The sequence below is a fragment of the Scatophagus argus genome, chromosome 23 (genome assembly GCF_020382885.2).
Source record: "Scatophagus argus isolate fScaArg1 chromosome 23, fScaArg1.pri, whole genome shotgun sequence".
In the NCBI taxonomy this organism is placed as follows: domain Eukaryota; kingdom Metazoa; phylum Chordata; class Actinopteri; family Scatophagidae; genus Scatophagus; species Scatophagus argus.
In genome coordinates, this window is record NC_058515.1 from 8896452 (window position 1) to 8909977 (window position 13526).

At 41.0% G+C, this 13526-nt stretch overlaps 1 protein-coding gene across 2 annotated transcripts in view; it reads right to left on the reverse strand.

The window, feature by feature from the left end:
- Positions 1-13526, reverse strand: part of LOC124054209 (glucosidase 2 subunit beta-like) — a 109703-nt gene that overhangs the window by 66305 nt on the left and 29872 nt on the right. For both annotated transcript variants that reach the window (XM_046379904.1, XM_046379905.1), the window contains exon 9: positions 8934-9020. In XM_046379904.1, coding sequence (XP_046235860.1) covers positions 8934-9020 — 87 coding nt within the window. The remainder of the gene's footprint in view (positions 1-8933; positions 9021-13526) is intronic.

The following is a 13526-nucleotide window of genomic DNA, read 5'->3' on the forward strand; positions in this document are numbered from 1 at the left end:
TCAAGCTCGGTCCTCTCAGTCTACCTATCTTTTCATGTCCACATCATTCTCTGGTTCTTGTTTGTCTCTGAGAACGAGACACCGGCAGAGTTAAGCCTTCAAGCAGCCATATATGCTGCTTCAAGAAATCAGCCAGCACAAGAAAACAGAGGCATGCTCTTGAAAACTGTCCGCCTTTGAAGGATCTTTATTCTCAGAACCCCAGCTGCCGGACATGTGCGCAACGGCTTAGACATACAATGGGTGCACCGCGGGTATTTGTCCACCAAGAGCCAGGCCCAATAAATGAAAAGAGGGACACACATACCCAGGAAGCGCCTAATTAATTGACAAGCAGATATTTCGGAATTTATAATCATCAAACAGACTTCATTTTGTTCCCCCACCACCATCCTCGCCAACCCATCTTCCCAGGCGACTTACTTAAGAGACTTATCTTATAAATACAGCCCTAATCAAAATAAATGACTAAAAGCTCTAAGGGAGTTGAAGGCTATACACATTTACATCAGAGGAACTGATGCAATTTAAATAGCTGCCTGTGCAGCAACTTAAGGTTCAAATCACAGACAATCCTAACTTACGTAATATTTTCAGTGTTTTTGTGTGTGTGTGTGTGTGTGTTGTTGCTCATTTTGGCAGACCTATATTCATGACAGCCAAGTAGGAGAGACACAGCCTCCTTCTATGTGTGTGTCTTATGTTGTATTCCCTCAGCATCACGCTCAGTTGGTGAGTGTGTCATATTTTACATTTTTAATATTTAACGCATCACATGCTGTTTGTCTGTTTGAATGCACTTAACGCACGTGTCCTCTGCATTTGAGTACGTCTGTGTTCTATACAGAACTTTCTACATATACTCTGCTCTCCTGTCTACCGAGAGCACTCTATACTGTGCTCTCGGTAGACATTTCTCACAGAATGCTGCAGTGACTGATTTTAAAAGCTAGTAGGCTTTGTTACAGCCTTCCTTAGGTGAAAGGTGAAGACGGATGGCTCATTAGGTTCCCCATGAGCCCAAAGTTTTTGATGGATATGTTGCTGCCACAAAGCCCAATACAACACACTGCACTGTAAAACTACATCTCAAAGTGTCCAACGGCTCTCTGCTAATTCACACAAGAGATGCTACAGCAATGTCAAACTCAGGTTTCAGCTGCACTTAAGACTTAGACTGCAGTGTTCACGGCACAACCGGTATCTCTGCAGACGTGTAGAGCTTAAAGATAAAAGTGGCAGAAGCACAATGTTTGCAGAGCTCCCTGAATCTCTTCTGCATCGTGACACTGCTGGTAATGCAAACTGAACTTGACTGTGACATTTGAGGGAGCCTCTGCGGAGTTTCACTTTTTGGACAGGAGTGCAGAGTGACTGATCGATATGGACCACGTGTAGACCTTTTGCAGTGCTCCAAACTCACCATACCAAACAAGTTCTTGACGGTGAGATGGGTTGTTCTTCGGTGACCTTCAGAGCAACCCCTTACAAAAACTCATGGGCACTTTCTTACATGATAACTGAACTAAGCAACTTAAGTTATTTAGTTATGGTTAGACAAGTACTGTGTCTTCCATGTCAAATATCATCCAAGTTGAACTTCCTCAGATGAAGCAAAAATCATTTTCAGTTAAACAAGTGATACATATATAACGACAATTCCATTAAAATCAACTGAATTTGGTCCAAAGGACTACTGTTGTAAATCTTGGGGGGGGGGACCGATCCCTAATAGCGAAGACCCACTGGAAGCTATCAAATCATGCAAGGCCATCTTTTAAACTTCTTACTGATGCTGGCAATACAGGGGGTTTGGTGAAAATAAGCAACCTACATTGTTTATGAACAATTTATGGAAAAATATGCCAAGTGTACACTTTGGTTTTTGCTTGCATGTGTAATCTTGGAGAGGAGACAAATAAAAAAGGATTTCCAGAAAATACAATAATGTAGCTCAGACATTCATCTATACATGGACAGACTAAACTTCCTGTTCTATCATATCCCCACATTTTCTTCAATGAGATTCTTGGCTAATGTTACCCAAATTTGCATTACGTCTTTTTCTTCACGTCACTGCTCAGGGTCAGGGTCGCAGGGGAGCTGGAGCCTATCCCAGCTGACTATGGGCGAGAGGCGAGGTTCACCCTGGACTGGTCGCCAGTCAATCGCAGGGCCAACACACAAAGACAAACAACCACACACTCTCACACTCACACCTAGGGGCAATGTAGAGTAGCCAATTAACCTTTCTGATATTGTGGGAGGAAGCCGGAGTACCTGGAGAAAACCCACGCAGGCACAGGGAGAACATGCAAACTCCACATAGAAGGGCCCAGACCGGGATTCGAACCTGGAACCCTCTTGCTATGAGGCGACAGTGCTAACCACTGCACCACCGTGCCGCCCCGCTTCAAAATCAATGATCAAAATAGTTGGCAAAAGATTTTTTCTATGATTCTATTAATTGGCTAATCAGTGCAGCTCTCCTGGGTAACATTAACTAATTTATGAACTTTTCCACTGTAATGCCTGTCATACCTCTAATATGGCAGTGCAATCATGCAGTATTTTAACAATTTAACAAAAATTGCATTCCTTTACAAACAGCACGAATTTGCAGTCTGTGTTTTTCCATCGTGTTTTAAGTTGGCTACATCTGAGGATCTGATCTTGGCAGCGTTTAAGAGTAGATTAAGGCGGCACAGACAGTGTGCGGTGGTGTTAGTGTGCATATGTGTGCCTGAGAGACAGCGTGTGTGCTCTGTGAGAGGTAAAATAATGACAGGCAAGAACGGATGGCTGGTGACGCTGTGATGAGGAACGCGCCTCATATTTTAGCCCTCAGGCTGGGCAGCTGTGAGAAACTTCTTCTCTCTTATCCCCTCTTCCCCTGTTTCCACACTACACCCTCCAACCCCCACCATCCCCCACCCCACTGTGGCACTGTTTAAACAGAGGACAAAGACGCCCGGAGTGGTTTTCCTTTTTCTGATCCCATACATGGCTGTTGGCACTTTCCACTTCTGTATCTCCAGCTCACTGCCAGAAGAGTTACAGAGTGAGTCATGGTGGTTTTAACAAGTGAATCTTTTAATTAATTTTAATGGCACTTCCGAACAAAATATTTCACCACTAGGAGAAGAGTTTCCTGTCTGTTATTAAATGTTATCATTCTTATTTTCAGACAAGGGTTGAGATTATGTTTTAGACTGAAAATGATTACAGTAGTAAGGCTGCACATTTTGCATCTTTCACTGAATGAATCAAGTCTACAAGAGAATCAAGTCAAAATCACGATTAGACAGAACAGTCAAAATGCAATCTATGATGAAAACTGGGGTATCTGTGAGAGATGCTAGCTGTCTAAGCAGCATACTTGACTTTGAAAACTACAGTCATCGGCAAATTCATGGACATATGGTGGGTTTATGTGTGACTAAGTTTTATGAAAACACACGATTTTATGAAAATGAGGGACACACACATGCACAAACACGTAGCATCTTTCATACTTCACTGACACCCACTGCAGCATCCGGGGACACCAGTTCAGACATAAGTGAGAGCCAATTAAAGTTCTTTAATCAAGAAAAATGACTGCAATTTCTCTTTGTGTATGCATGCGTGTTGGACCGCTATCAACGAAGAGGAAAACGGCAGCTTGCATGTCGCCGTCACACTTTCAGGTCATGCCAGTTGGCTTCCGCAGCGTGTGACAGCGGTGAGATCCAGACAGAGCAGGAACAAGAGAAAGAGCAGAAGGGGAGAACATGGCAGCCGAGGACTACCACTTCTACATCAAACGAATGTTGTCACAACAGAACAACTCAGCCGCCCCTGTTAACTGTGACACCATTCAGCTGCTCGTCACATTGAGCAAAGGCAAGGTGGAAACCTACTGTAAGTCAAGCAAGCACACTGTTTATTAAATAAGAGAGCAGGAGGAGAGAAAAGAGAGAGCAGCGACGCGGCAGCAAAGTGAGCATAATGTAGTGTTGTCAAATCTTCGTAAGGAGCATGGAAAGGCAGCATTTTCTCATCCCTCTATGAAATTGAATGTTGGGGAGGGAAATGAAGTGTGCCTTCCAATAACAGCAAAGGCAATCACTGAAGCTTGCACTTGAGAAATATGATATTGTTAGTCTGGCTCTGGAGTTTGAGTAGTGCTGAAAGAAACAATAAAAGTGATAATTTTGTGGTATTATTTTATGGTTGATGCAGCATATTTCTATAATGTGTTGCTCCGGGAAGGCTGAGGTCAGCTTAAAAGGTAAAGGCAGATGGAAGCATTCTGTATTGTGAAGGTGAGTGACTTTAAAAGTTGCTTAACAATGTTCTGACAAAACAAAAAAATGGATAATTTAATAATTAACACAACGCAAACATCAAAGTTGGCAAAAGAAGCACAGTTAAGTTTCTGTGTGATCTTAAAACTGTGTAATCGTATCATTAAGTGCTATAAATGTTGCAGTCTGCGCAACAACAGATTTGTATCCATATGCTGGCATTTTAGCTAACAGTATCAGATGGATCGGCAGAAGTTCTGCAGTCATGCTAAATTTTAAAGAAACAGCAGCCAGACTCTCTGTTGTCTGACAGAAGGAAAACAGGAGGGGGAAAAAAAGGAGTAGGAGTGTCAGGAAGACAGACCAAAATGAAACGCTGTCTCCTAGCGGACGCCGGAGTGTGGCCCTGTCAGTCGTCATCGCGTGCCACTCTCCCTGCTCGACACAGTGAAACTGAGGCAATGTACCCCATGAAATATTCACCAAAGTTGTCTTTGCCTAAAAAGGAGAAGAGGGCGAGTGGGGGGTTGGGGGGGGGGGGGAGAGGAAAAAATGTGCTCTGATAGATAGACCGAGAGTCCCCAAAATGCTCTTGATGTCAGCTTTGCTTAGGCCTCTTTACGGGGGGGTGGGCGACAGGGAAACAGGCAGGGGGTCCATTAAATGTTCACACAAATGTACCCCTAACAGCATGCCGGTCTCCAGAGCAAAAGCTCCCAGTCTCCAAAAATACTCTGCTAATTCTACTGCGCTCTCTAAAAAGCATGATTTTGCTTGTATTGCTGACACTGTTGGTTTTTGCTTTTCCAAAAGATTTTTATGTGCAAAGAAATGTATTTATTTATTTTTGGGTGATGCCTGAGGTGAATGCAGCATATTGTCACAACAGTTTCATTTAGTGCTGTTATTGTGGGTAAATTACAGTGAATTCACTGCTTTCAACCAGGATGCATGTTGACATTTTACCTGAATTACTGTGTATTTCCCGCCAGTCTAACCAATGATATCTACTTGCAAATACCAGAGTACAAAAAGAATGAACACTAAGACCAAGAGTGGGAATCTGCAATCTTGTTATGCTAAAAGGAAAGTGGGAATGACCACGTATGCGTTCTTTCATGATTCAAAGTCCACAAATGCAAAGAATGGAAAACATAAGTGCAGAAGAAATGTGATGTATGGGCTATGAGCAGGATGTACAAATCCCCCATCTCCTCAAATGTTATTTACTGTAACTAAGGCCTGCAGTAATCCAGCAACCCTTTGACAAGGCAAAGGAGGGCAGGGTTAAAGTCATATAAAATTAGAGAGAAGACTGAATAATTAGCTCCTAATTAGGCTGTATGAGAGATGCTGCGATTCATTAGCAATGTTTGCTTTTGAAACAGAAAGTACTGTCATGGCCATTGCATTTGTGACGACCTCCGTTGCCGGGTTGAAATGTGAAATGAAAGTGTGGAATGAAAAAAATGCCATTAGACACTGCAGCTACTGCACAAGGCTTCAACAGAAAACAATCAGACCCAGTCCTTTGTATCTGCGGAAAAAGGTCACCCGTCTTAATGTAGCACCTCCTACAATACAATCATTACCTGATCAGGTTTCTGATTGGGGCATCTCAAGAAAATTACAGAATGATGTAAGTGAACTGAAAATATGGCTGAAATTGATGTGACAGAGATGCTTGATCAGGCAGTGAAGAGGTCTGGAAACTCTAAAGCTCACGAGCGGTTGATGACCTCTCGAGAATCTAAGTGTCATATGGATGTTTAAGAGCGATATACTAACTGATGTGTCTCCTACAGTAACAGAAGCACAGCTTAAAACTGCCTGATAGTAAATGGTTAGCACTTATCAACATTTTTCACAGGCTGGTTTGTGGTGCGTATACAGTAACAAATGTCTCAACTACATCACACCACCAAAAAGCTGTAAACATAAAACTTTTACATTATCCAATAATTCATGCAGAGATGATAGACCAACAGAAGAAATAAAAGAACGTACACAACAAACCATTACAAAAGCAACAACCGTGGTAGGGTACAAAGCACTGACTTCATCACATCTTTACACTATATCTCTTGCTCTGAGTACACTGACAACTACCAGACTACCCTTACGTAGAAACACCAAAAAAAGAGCTTTTTGTGCCATAAAATGGCCAATTTACAGGTAGAACGACTTTCTAAAGGATGTCCATACAACCGCAAAGCATTTTTCAGTACCTTCTTGCTCTATAGGCATGACCATAAATAGATAAGATAGATAAATATTTTTTTCGGTATTCTAATATTTGTTATTTTCAACCATCTTGAGGTTCACAGAAAATTAACATCTGTGTACTTTGAGGGTCGTATTTGGACAGCTCTGTCAGGACTTTCCACTGTCTGCGCGCTTGAAATGTGACTAGATAATAGTTAAAGGTAAAAATGGGAACGAATGAAAAGGGTTTCAGAGGCAAGAAAGCCTTTCATGTATGAAGTTGCACTAAAAGCTGTTCTGTTGTAAGTCTCAAAAGGGCAATCGACATTTTTTCAGATGTCACTTGTCCATCTTTCAAAACAGGCTTCTACAAACACCAGAGACTTCAGTTATGATGTGAATTTCAAGAAGGACAGAACCACCGCAGCATCACCAGTTGGTTTGTGAAGCCATGTTGTTTTACTGAAACTAGAAACTAGTTGGCATATTTTAAAATACTTTTAAAAAGGGTTCAGGTTCCCTTACAAGGTATTAAATATTCTTCTTCTGAATTATATTTTCTTTTTGCATAAGAGTGTTTATAGTTGCTATAGTTGCTTGAAGCCAGGGTTTAGTTCTATCTGAAAACCAAGGGCACAGTCTTCTAAAAGGTTTCAAAACTAACAGCAGCAGTGCTGAATTTGGGATGATTAGGTGCTTTATTCTTAAGACTTCTTTGGCTAGGTCCGAAGAGGTAATCACCACAGCAAGTAATGAATGCCTCTACCTGGAAGTCCTGAAACTGTTCAAATAGTAAGAAAACAAAAAAAGCCAGTTTTGGTGGCTTTTACAACATTGGTCATCAAAATTCAGACCACTGCTGCTACTGCTTACAATAATAGTGGAAATGAAATCATTCCATTTGAAGTCACTATGTATTTCACTGGTATATTCATGAAAAGATGAGGGACAGGAGTTTGCCTTATAATTCACATTCAGTGATAAAGCTACACTAAGAGAGGCCAGGCGCATGGTGAAATCTAATCTGAACCCCAATGTTTTTTTGTCTATGGAAATGACGAGCGTCTTATCGGCAGAGTGGGTTATTTGAGCAGATCTTTGCCTTGGCTTAGCGAAGGGACTCAATCACTGCTGCCCAGCGATAGGCCTCACTTTCGTCCTCTCCCTCTCTCATCTTTTTATCTGGAGGAGCGGAAATGAAAGGATGGTATCTCGCACGCTCCACGTCTCCAGTTCAGGAGACAGAGACAGGCCTGAGGCCTGAGCTGTCAGATGAAAACATGTGGTTCATAAACCTGTGCTTGGAAAGAAATATGTCTGCAGTTCAGGGACTCTAAATTAACACAGACTGAAGAAAGGAAGGCATTATGAGGTTATTTGTGTCGCAGCTGTCAAGATAGGACAGAACCATGAGATAAACCTAATCACACTCTTGTAACTAGAACATTACTCTATCAAGTCACCAGTGGCTACATTTACAACTCTGGGGTAATCAGGCTCTCACACATTTTGGTTAAAGGAATACAATCTTTCCTCCTTTTGTCCAATCCTGTTGGTTTTCTCTTCTCTCTATATTGTTCCCGAGGTTACTGCACACAGCTAGTAAAGATAACAGTGCTTTTTTTCTCCTTATGTACATCTATCTATGTCATTGTCAGGAAGTATACAGTGATGCATTGAGGGAAATGGTAAAATATCCACATGTTGCACACTTTAAACGCACAATGTGTCATTTGTTCACAAGGTGTCTCAATCAAAACTAAGAAAACAAAAGACCTGATTTGAGGATTTGAAGTGATGTGGGATAATATGAATTGTCATTATTGTTGAAAAATCGCCATTGTTGATGAAAATCTACCTGATGTGCCTCAGGCAGGATTGTTCGTGGATGAGGTAATGTTTTAAAGTCACATTATGTTTAGTTGCGTTCATGGACAAGTCAATACAAGACATTTTAATGAAGACATGTGACAAAGTGTTAACTTTAATGTGTTAAATTAAGATGCAAAGCATAGCTTAGGTAGATGGAAATGTTATTCATTTTGCTGGTATTTGGTCATAAACTAAAGTAAATAAACTAAAATCATTTGGCCTAATGATGATGCCAGATCAAGAGACATTTCACTCAATACTATAAATATCAACCTCACAATGGTCCTAAAGGAAATGATAGGGGCTCAACAAATTAGTTCAGTTTCCTCCTGTGGGTACCTTTTAGATATCTGTACCGAATCTGATGGCAATCCATCCAATAGTTGTTGAGACAACTCAGTCTGGAGTGGACCAACGTAAGACAGATATACTGAAAGGAATTTTAATGTTCTCATTTCTGGTGCAACTAAGAACTAATTAAAGAAATAAAGGAATGAAAGAGTGAATGTAGTTGAAATGAAAGAGTGAGAGTGGGAAGAAGCGGAAATGAAGAATGACAGGGCTCACCTTGACACTGTCTCCTTTAGAAAGGATGTCCCAGAGTGTGTGCTGAAACTTGCTAATATCCATTTGAAGGTTTCCTCCCAGCAAAGCCTGTAAGAGGTAACAATGACTTTTAAACACTGTAACTGAGCAGCTGACAACAGTCTTATAGGAAGGCAGGACACAAATATATGAAATGTGCAAACACAGTATATGAATCAAACATGGGGCCAGAAATTGTCTAGAGCCTCTGTATCGTTACAGGCATTCAACATACAGCTCTTCTCCTTCTCTTGTAAATTCTTAATACAACCTAATACACAACCTGGACCACAAATGTGCACATCTCCTCCAAAGCACATATATATTCTGACACACATCTTGGGATGCACACAAGCTCGCAATCTCCCATCTATTGTAGAGCGCCTGCTGGCCCCACAGGTATGGGCTTATAAAAAGTGCATTACATAACTGATAATAAACTGCACACCATCCATCTCCCATTCAGCTCACCTCCCAATAATCTCCACTGCCATATCTGCTTATCTATTCAAGTCACTCTCTCATTAAATCAGCTTTTACAGCCAAACGGAAGGAGTTTACTGCTTATAGAAGTCAAATACCATTAATCACGGAGAAGGCTGTAGTTATACAGATAAACTGCATGTTTTAATTCACTAGAGGACAAACACATCATTCCTCCTATCTGAATAAACTCCTGCAAAAAAAAAAAGGAGGAGGAAAAAAAAAATTGCCAAGCGAATTAATCTGCTGTCTTTTGCCTGCTGAAATGGAAGTCAGCGAGGCGGTGCGTACCAGTGGATGCCCATCAGTCACAGGACCTTGTGCAAGGCCTGAAAGAGCCAAATGTGCTGCTGCTGCGCAATGGGAGGTAAAGGATGGGGACGGAGGGCTGGAAGGTGGTACAGCTTTCAGTGTTTATTCATCTGAAACAGTGTCCCCTGGAAGCCATTTTGGCAGCGATGTATCACAGCGGGCACTGACCTTTGGATACTATGCACAATTAAGCTAAGCTAATAAACACAACTGTGGATCTGGACATTTGGACTGGAAGGCAGGTACTGTGAGAAGTTCTTTTGTGCTTAGGTGGTCTTTTCAAAGCCAAACTGAAATGTGTTTGTTTTGAAACGCATACAAATTATGCTGTGTGCACAGAGAGGAAATGAGCTGAATGCGAGTTTTGTTCCAGGCTGAAGTTCACAACTTGTTATGCAGTTTTCAGTCTTTATCTTTTGTTACTGGTGACATGCACTTTGTATCTCAAGTTTGACCTTTGTTAGCACAATTAGGGTTAGAAAGTTTCAGTAGTAGAACAGAAATGATAAGTTCATTAATCTGAAACCATTTTTATCATCAGTTAAGCAATTAAGATTTGCTTCCAGCTGCTCATTTGGATTTGCAGTTTTTCTCTTTGTAAAATTATTTAAATTAAAAACTCTTTAACTTTTAGACTTCACAATTTCACTATTTTTGGACATTTCATAGACTAAACTGAATTTAATTGATCATTAAAATCACCCTAAGGTCCTGTACTCTACTTTGTTAGATTCTATCTGGTTTTGCAGCTGCCACAAACTCAAGCATTAGACTCATGGCTGCTGCTATTTCATACCCATCAAAATAATCATCTTTGTTTGCTTGGTATAAAATGAAAAGATGACTAGGGAGCTAATGTGAACCTTTTCCACTTCCTCAGTGTACAAGTGTAATGACTTCAACCGTGTCAACGTTAATTTACTGAAATACAAAAACAAAATCGGGCTGGGAACAAGGTGTTGTTTGCAGACCAAAATCATACAATTTTGTGTGATGAAAATAAAATAGAGCCAGCAATTCCTTCAAAACTCCTCTGAACTGTAACTACATCATGTTGTATATATAAACTCTTCTATACAATAAATTCTTGCTGTTAAATTTCACATTAAGCATTCATCACTTTTACATACAAGTACATTTAGTCTGTAAAGTGTATCTGAACTACCAATTTCTGACTGATTTGATACCTGATATGGAAAAATTCACCAGCAGCTTTGACAAATGAGCTCTGTAGTTGACTTAGTCAAACGAACACAAGGGCTGATAAAACAGTATGCACAAGTATTGCCTTACAGAGCAAGAGAAGAGAGGAAAGATCAAATAACAATGTTACATACTGCGTTATGTTATTTGATAGATCCAGCTGGTCCTGGAAGCACAGTTCTACAAATACTACTTATATCCACCTGGCAAGAGAATATTGGGTTTCTAGTAAAAACATTTTTTTTTACTAGAAACCCAATTTATTACCATGAACCCACACAAGTGAAAAAACTGCCACTCCCACACAATATTACAGTATGTACACCATGTGTGCACGCTGAATATACATGAAGCGTCACATATGTAATAAAGCTGCCAGCTTGTTATGTCAGTTTTCCTCATCTAAGCAACTCTGTCACCCAGTTCGGGCTTTTATCCTCTGCTCAGTCAAGCACCCAGTGACAAACACAGCAGCACAGCATTTTGTTCAGATTGAAAAGTACTCGCTAGTGATCCCCTTTCAGGCCCTTTGACACATGAAGACGGAAACATCGACCAAAATAATAGAAGTCAGAGGCAGATTTCCCAAGGTAGCAAAAACACTGGTCATCTTGGCTGATCCTGAATGGTACGTGCAATCTCAAGTCCAGAGGTCCAATTTGAAGCCCAGATGGTTTTCACTGAAACTTTTCCTGGTAATTTCAGCCAGGAACATTCTGGAACAAGTGAGCCTCAAATCTCAAGTTTAATTTGGTGACTGGAGATTATTCAGGCACACCTGGCCTGATTGCCCTAACCCCCGGAGTGGAAAATTTACGTAAAAGAAGAAAAGATACCAGGTTAATGAAGGAGGAGATGGCAAGCTATTCCATGTCAACTTATTAAAATGTAACTGGTGCAAGTGAGCTTATTGCAAACTAAATGCATGTTTACAGTAATTGTGACTTAAGCATCAATTGATACATCCCTGAAGTTGATAAGCCACATAATAATCCTGCAATGCACCAGCCTGATTAGGCCACCTGAGGCAAAGTAATTAGGTAGAACAAAATCAAACTTGGCTAACTTCACTTGTAGAGGCATAAAGGAAAATACTGATGCAGCTGAACATTCAGATCATCCCCATCCGTTCTTCACTTATTCAAACTGCTGCTGGTACATATCATAGTGTTCTGTGCATCAGTGGAAGCCACAATAAAAATTTTACATTCCAACTGAACTTCACAGAGACTCAGCTTGAACCTCAGGAACACCTGCTTTTCAGATAAGGAAAACCTTTCACGGCTGTTTATGTTCCATCATGTAGATTACACACACATGTTAACATTGTTAGAAATGGTAGATCACATGTAAATGAAACAACTACAATGCCCAAATCATTTATTATTAAGAAATGTGTTGTTTTTCCCTCCCCACTCGTCCATGCCAGTGTCAGAGTCACATTAGTGAAACTGAAAGTGGAGGAGTGGCGGAGGGCTGAACCAACTGTGGCAGAAGTGGGGGGGGGGGGTTGTTTTGTGAGAAGAGGGCAGACTAAAGCATCCAGAATGGTAAAAAATTGTGTAGATGTGCTTGACCAATAAACTGCATGGAACTGTTAAAAAAAATGCCACAAGGGGATACTTTCTTAATATTGTGCAGCTCTACATCCAGCAAAGCTCAATTTCGGCCTTTAATGACGTAAAAATCAGGTGTTGTTGTTAGATTCTTTAACCATGCTAATGAGCAGTGCCTCTTAAGATAAAAGCGAGGGAACAGGCAGATGGATCGATAGATAGCATCGCATCAGTCTATATTTTGCTGAGTATCCGGGCCAAGGGAACATTTCATAAAGGCCATAGGGTTGGCTTATCACGGAGCTAAATGCCAATGTAATTATTAGTGTCTGGAGATAGTGGAAAGGGAGGCACATCCTGCGGCAGTACACCATATTTAATTAATGAATGTCACTCTGTAGAGGGAGTGAGGGGAGCGCGTGAGAAAAGAGGAAGAAGCGTGGAGGCAGGCAGTCAGAGTGACAACAATGCTGATCCTGACTTAAGTGCACAGGCACACAACCACACCAACCAACCGGTACGTGTAGAAACGCACTCTACAACAAAGGAGACTCTCAGTTTAACCCTTGTTAGAAAACATGCAGTTTCAGAGACACAGGAAATTAAAAGACACCATTGTGTCTCCTGCAAAATAATGTTCATAACCCAAACCTTTCTGAATAAATATTAAGCCGCTGTCCATACTAAATGCTATTTATATCCTTTCCTATCCTAACACGCACACACATAAATGAGCACGTTTCGCAAAGTTAAGTATTTCTCTGTATTTTCAACATTAACTCTTAAACCAGCTGCTACTGCTGGACGTTCTATAAAACACCAACAATGAGCGCTCTGGTGCACACGATTTGCCACCTGCAAGCGTGGGTGCATTTTAACCAGCAACATGATGATAAACAAGTTGGAGCACAGCAGCACAGTTTAGTGACAAATCAACGACAGACCCAGTTTTCAAAAGCCGAGTGACTCAGTGAAACTCAGATCATCCTCCAGACTGTTACACGGAAAAACACCCGAGCAG